This window comes from Aedes albopictus, chromosome 1 (genome assembly GCF_035046485.1).
Source record: "Aedes albopictus strain Foshan chromosome 1, AalbF5, whole genome shotgun sequence".
NCBI classification, from domain to species: Eukaryota; Metazoa; Arthropoda; class Insecta; order Diptera; family Culicidae; genus Aedes; species Aedes albopictus.
In genome coordinates this window covers 156,219,411-156,225,907 of record NC_085136.1, presented here as the reverse complement: position 1 = coordinate 156,225,907, position 6,497 = coordinate 156,219,411, and the positions used below count along the sequence as shown (strand labels likewise).

The 6,497-nt window shown below is 44.0% G+C and overlaps 1 protein-coding gene across 1 annotated transcript; it reads left to right on the top strand.

Annotated features, from left to right (window-relative positions):
- The first annotated feature begins 1,787 nt into the window (after positions 1-1,787).
- Positions 1,788-5,537, top strand: LOC134285830 (uncharacterized). The gene is made up of 2 exons (XM_062847450.1): positions 1,788-2,107; positions 2,168-5,537. Exon 2 carries the CDS (start codon positions 3,356-3,358, stop codon positions 5,525-5,527), a length of 2,172 nt encoding a protein of 723 aa, XP_062703434.1. The 5' UTR covers positions 1,788-2,107; positions 2,168-3,355; the 3' UTR covers positions 5,528-5,537.
- The last annotated feature ends 960 nt before the right edge of the window (positions 5,538-6,497 follow it).

The following is a 6,497-nucleotide window of genomic DNA, read 5'->3' as shown; positions in this document are numbered from 1 at the left end:
ATTAGATCTACCATTTAAGACTTTCCTTAGCAGTGGTCTTGACATAGTTAAATCGATTATTTCGCAGTATTTGTTATAGATATTCATTAATGAGCTCATTGGTCCGTTTATTGCATATGAAGTTCGTAGCGATTTGAGCTGAAATATGTTACGTGATCTTAAAGAGCGAAATGGAGCATAAAAATTTAGGCTCGCTAATAAATCTTCCGATTGAGTGCGTTGTGATATAAGATCGTTTATAAAAGCTATACATGCAATTTCCCTTCTTTTCTTAAGAGTTTCAAAATTGATAAGTAAGCACCGGGACTCATACGACGGAAGAGGATAGGATGCCCATCCTAGTTTTCTTAGAGCAAAGAGTAAAAATTGTTTTTGTACAGATTCAATACGATTTGAATGAACATCTTGATATGGAGACCAAACAACGCTACAATATACTAGTATTGATCTCACATATGACACATATAGAGTCTTTATTGTGTAAGGATCTTTGAAATGATAGCTGAATCTTTTAATAAAGCCAAGCATACTTTGAGATTTATGAATAACTGAATTGTAATGATCAACAAAGGAAAGCTTAGAGTCTAGTAATACACCTAAATCTCTTACTTTGGTTTGCCTTACCACTTGTTCATTGCCCAGCAAGCAGTTGAAATTGGATGGCTCGCGCTTCCTTGTAAAGGATATTATGTAACACTTTTTGACATTTATATCAAGTAGACTTTTTAGACACCAATTATGAAAAACATCAACCTCGCGTTGAAATTCTACTAAATCTGCCTTGTTCAATATTTCCATATATAACTTCATATCGTCAGCATAAATCAGAACTCTTAGTCGTTTTAAAATGAGAGTTACATCATTAACAAATAAAATGAAAAGTAAAGGCCCTAAATGTGAACCTTGTGGAACACCAGATGTAGCATTGACGTGATTAGATATCTTTCCTTTAAACTGAACTGACTGTATTCTGTTTGTTAAATATGATTCAATCCATGCCAGAAGTTCACTTGAAAATCCCGAGCGTTGTAGTTTGAAAAGCAATAGTTTGATGTCAACCCTATCGAATGCTTTGGTAAAATCAGTGTATAACGCCTCAACATAGTTTCCACGGTCCATAGCAGCAAAAGTGAAATTCACGAACTCAAGCAAATTAGTAGTTGTGGATCTAGATTTAAAGAAGCCATGCTGACTATTTGTAATACCATTTTTTTTACCTGATTAAATATTTTTTTATTTACAATGGCTTCGAATAACTTTGGAATGCATGAGATAATTGCAATTCCACGATAATTTTTGATTTCTGAACGCTTACCGGATTTAAAGATTGGTATTAGAAACGATTGCTTCCATTGCGATGGAAATACACCACTAGCAAGAGAGTTATTGAAAAGCCAAAACAAGGGCTTAACGAAAGAGGTAGCGAGCTTCTTCAAAAGAAAAGGAGGTATTCCATCCGGCCCTGGTCCTTTTGAAGAATCCAACCCTTCTAATGCAGACGCTCAAGTTTTCTGCAACGCTCTTGAAACCTAATCTGAACAAACAAACCAGAGTTACATGTTTCATGCATGTTACATAGCACTTTTAATGTGAGCTAACTGTATTATCACTTGCGAGGAATATGTAAGCTCTGCCTCCATGGAATCGATGGAATCGTGCACGAATCGATGTCAAACACATGGTAATTTGTGATTTCTATGAAACAAAGCCGCAACTTTACGAATTTCAAAGTTTAAATGCAACTCAATTGACAAGTGTTACACTTAATGAGATTATGCCGATAAAAATGCAACAATTTTTCCGTATCCATCCAAATTGAGCAATAAACGAACACACTGTAAAATCCTGATTGTACCTGCCTCTGACCGTCGCCGCTGTGGGACCTATCTATAGAAGGAAAGAGATGACCCTTGACTCACAAATTCGCACACACGGTACGATCTCCAGCAGATCATGAACAATAGCATGATCAAATGTGCCACAAAGTCGCTAGCGTGCGGGTCGATCTGTGCTCACAGTGAGGTGTTAAAAAACGACAAAGTGCATGCCGAAAAATCGAAGTCCAAGCCAGTGAATTTCGCGTTGAAATCGGTCATTGCATGAATAGGTGATACCTCCAAGCATAGCTTTCTAAAATTGGCACTGATATTAATGCTTCACCCATTAGGCACTCTATTCTGGCCACCCAGTCGTGGGCCACGTGGATTAAAAATCCAAGCAAGGCTTACTGCCTCCAAAGGTAATACAGTGCTTAGTCGTTTCATGTCATAGAACTAATAGACAGATTTAGCTCTCATTGCATGTGGAAGCCGCTGACTACAGTCAATATACTCGCCGTTAGAGCCCGATCCAAGGTTGTAAGAACTCGCCCAAGGCTCGGATAGGTAACTAAACTCTTGACATGATAGCTCCAGATTCAACATGGTGGCTTGATTTTCAGCTCTCCGATAGCTGCATGCAATCCCAGCTTGTTTGACGCCTAAGAATCTACGGGAAGGCCTTCTACTTCAGGTAATGACATGGACTGATGATTTTCAGCTTAAGCTAAAATGTATCTACCTCAACAGAGGGCCTTTTTTAATGCACGTCCAACACAGCTACATTCCGAGTGCGAGGAAGCAATGCAGTAGCCGCATGCACTTTCCCATGCTACGCAGAACGGGGGAACAAGTGTGATCTGCAACAAGTGTGTGCAAGGCGTGACAACTCCACAGCGTGCGACATTACAACGTGCAACAACACTCAATCGTGCGACATCGTCGGTGCATTCGTGAGACACTGCTGTGACAACGTCCGTCCGGCGGTAGCGCAGATAGTTCGAGGCATTGGCGCTACACTCAGTGGTGCATCAACGCAACATTTGCGTATTACCAGTTCTTCTACGAGTGCATGGTGCGACATCAACGAACGTTAGGTTTCTGCAGCGGTTATACGGGGCCCCCAACGATGAAGAATCTATTGTAATAGATATGCAGGTACACTAGGAATAAGATCAAATCCAGCATTATATATGTATATGCAGCATACACTACCTTCTTGAGTATTTTGCTTGAGTATCGTTTGAGTCTAGTTTGAGTATCAAACCCTCCCGACCACTATTCCGGAGGGCACTCGGTGCTGTTGTCTATAGCTAGCCGGGGCAACCAAGAAGCGGTCGCAATAAGCCCGCGGGTGCATTTTTATAGTTGTACCATTCTAAGCACTTTAGTAGATATAAGCGTTATTTGTCACATTGGCGCCCAGACTAAAAAACCCACTTCGCGTTTCGTTACAACTCGCGTAACGGTTCTGTCAAGTGAGTGATCAGTGAGTGAAGAAGTGCAATATCGGTAATTAGTGAAAGTGAAATTCAGAAATGGATCTGAACCAGCTGACCCCGGAGGAGATTGATTTCGAGCTCCTGTTACGAAACACTACGGGAATTCGAGGAAAGAACTTGGAATGGAAGATTTCGCGGCTGCAACAGCTGCTGGACAGTGAGCAGGATGGATCACCGGCACCAAGGTATTCATCGCATGTGGTTTCGGACATGGACAGCATTTACCACTGCCAAACAACAATTTCGCCGATTTTCCACGCTCTCAATGCAGCTTTTAAGCAGCAAAATGAAGCGCAGGTGACTTCGTTGCGATCGAGACTACTGCACTACAAATTCAGGCTCTCGCTTATAACCGAAGCCACGATTTTGGACGAAGCCAAAAAATCGTTGACAAAGATTTGCAACGCTCTGCACCAAATTGACGAGTTCCTGAACGACAAAAACATAGAACACCAGAGCGACACAAAGGATCCGGAAGATCTTCCAAGCGACCCGGAGACACTGAAGCGGCTAAAGATCGCACAGCTGCAATCGAGCATCGACGAGGCAGATAAGCAGCAAAAGGTGTTACAACAAGAGCTTCAACGAACGATACAGGATGGGCAGGTTCCTCAGCGATCACCAGATCAGGACAACGTGTTTTCGACGCTGCAGCAACAACAGAACCCGAATCCAACAAAATCACAGCAGCAACACGGTTTGACTCAGCAATATTCGCAAGAGATTCTCGATCCGCTTCAGCATCCAACACTCTCAGGACAACATCAACAGCAGCAAACAGAACAATCACAACAGCGAGGTTTCCAACCAGAGCAGCGCCTACATTTGTTGCTGAATCAAATGCAGTTGCAGCAACAACAACTAGAACAACAGCTGCGGCAGGAGCAGCAGAGGCGGCAGCAGCTGGAATGGCAGTTACAACACCAACAGCACCAACAAAGCGTGGCAGCAGTGCAACAGCAGGCGAACTATGCGCCAAACTATACCTATGGATCCATTTCGGGATACTGGGGTCCTCAAAACCAGAGAGAGTCTGGAATAGCCCAGGAACCACAACGAACCGGCCTTACTCCACCGGTAGGAGTTCCGTCCAGACCCAACACACCCAGAACATCCAATCAACCGGCCAATTCTAATCGATTCTTACAACCAGTGCACAAATGGCCTTTTGAATACGCCGGCGAGAACAACATAGTAAAGCTGGGAGAGTTCTTAAATCAAGTAAACACTTACGCGGTCACAGAGGGCATGGACGATCAAGCCCTGCTTCGTTCCATCAAGCATTTACTGAAGGGTCGGGCTCTTCAGTGGTACACGCGGTCATACCTCGACCTTACGACATGGGAGATCTTTAAGGCTGAAATCAAACAAGAGTTTCTGCCTCCCAACTACTCCGAGATTGTAAAACAGGATCTGTACTTGCGTTTCCAAGGTCCAAACGAACCCTTTACGAACTTCTACAGAGATCTAGTAGCGGCCTTCGAGATCATAGATCCTCCAATAACTGAATCCGAGAAATTGTTTATCTTGAAATCCCACCTGAACTCAGACTTCTCACCAATCGCTTCAGCATCCCGCTCTGGCAGCGTGCGAGAATTAGTATCAGTTTGCAAGGATTTTGAAGTCTCACGCTCCTATGCCATACGGGGACGTGCTTCTACAGCAGCGCGACCGGAAGTCTCAGCATTTCAGCGACCAGCACCTAATCGAATCGATCGCAATCCAGTCAACAACGTGAATCGCTTCCCCATGAACAGACAACCGTTTGGGATAGCGCAAGTCAACATGATGGAGCTGAACCAAGACAACGAGGAAGATCTGGATTTGGGAAACATCAGAGAGCGAAAGGCATTCCAACAGGACATTGCTCTTCGAAATGAATTGGCAATGAATGTGGTTGAAGAAGTGAACGCAATGCGAACACAAAACGACTGGAGAGCAAGGCCAGCGGACAACATTTTGGAGGTTCCAGTAAGAGAAAGCAGCAACAGAGACTTGGCGACGGCGGTCGTATGCTGGCAATGTGATAATCCCGGTCACACCTACCTAAGATGCCCAAATCCAAAGCGTTTCCTATTCTGTTATAGCTGTGGAAAGAAGGGTTGCACCACACGCAATTGTGATGCCTGCATCCTTCGCTGGAGGCAGTTGGAGACACAGAACGCCCTTCAGGTTCCGGGAAACCGAAACTGGGAGAACCCGCAGTAAAGGGTGAGGGATCTCCCAATATTGCAGACGTCCCTTTGCTTAACAACATACCCGCCTTCAAAAAGGCGGATTCTATCATCATAAACACAGACAACAATGACAACAGGCCATATGCTTCAATTTCTGTATTAGGACGTGAGCTACGAGGACTCCTAGATAGTGGTGCAACTTGCAGTCTGATTGGAGGGCCACTCTCCATAATTGCCGACGAACTCGGGTTGCGTAAATTTCCAGTTGTAGGAGAAGTGAAAACAGCAGATAATTCACCGCATGCAGTCTCGTTCTACTCACACGTGCCGATCGCGTATAACAACAAGAACCGTACGTTGCCAATGCTTTTCGTCGAATCTATGCCGCCCATACTGATTTTGGGAATGGATTTCTGGGAGAAGTTTGGGATAAAACCGGTTATCTGCGGAATCACGAGTGACTGGAGTTCAAAAGAATCGATAGTAGAAACTTTAACAAACCATCAACAAGAGGAGTTACAGACAGCAATTCAGGCTTTTCCAACATCAGGGAACCAAGGTCAGCTAGGCAGAACGAGCCTTTATCACCACAAAATCGACACCGGCGATGCTGCTCCGTTCAAGCAAAAATACTACCCCATGTCAAAGTTTGTCCTAGATGATCTAAATAAAGAAGTAGACAGAATGTTGCAGCTGGGAGTAATCGAAGAGGCACTGTGTTGCCCGTGGAATAATGCTACAGTGGCAGTTAAGAAGAAGGACGGGGCCATGCGGCTATGCTTGGACGCCAGAAGGCTAAATTCGGTACTAGTCCAGGAAGCGTACCCCATTCCACAAATCGCTTCTATCGTCAACAACCTAAGCGGATCAAGGTTCCTTTCTTCGATCGATCTTGAATCAGCATTTTGGCAGATACCTTTAGAAGAAGGATCGAAGCAAAAGACGGCATTCACAATTCCTCAACGTGGTCATTACCAATTTACAGTTGTCCCTTTTGGACT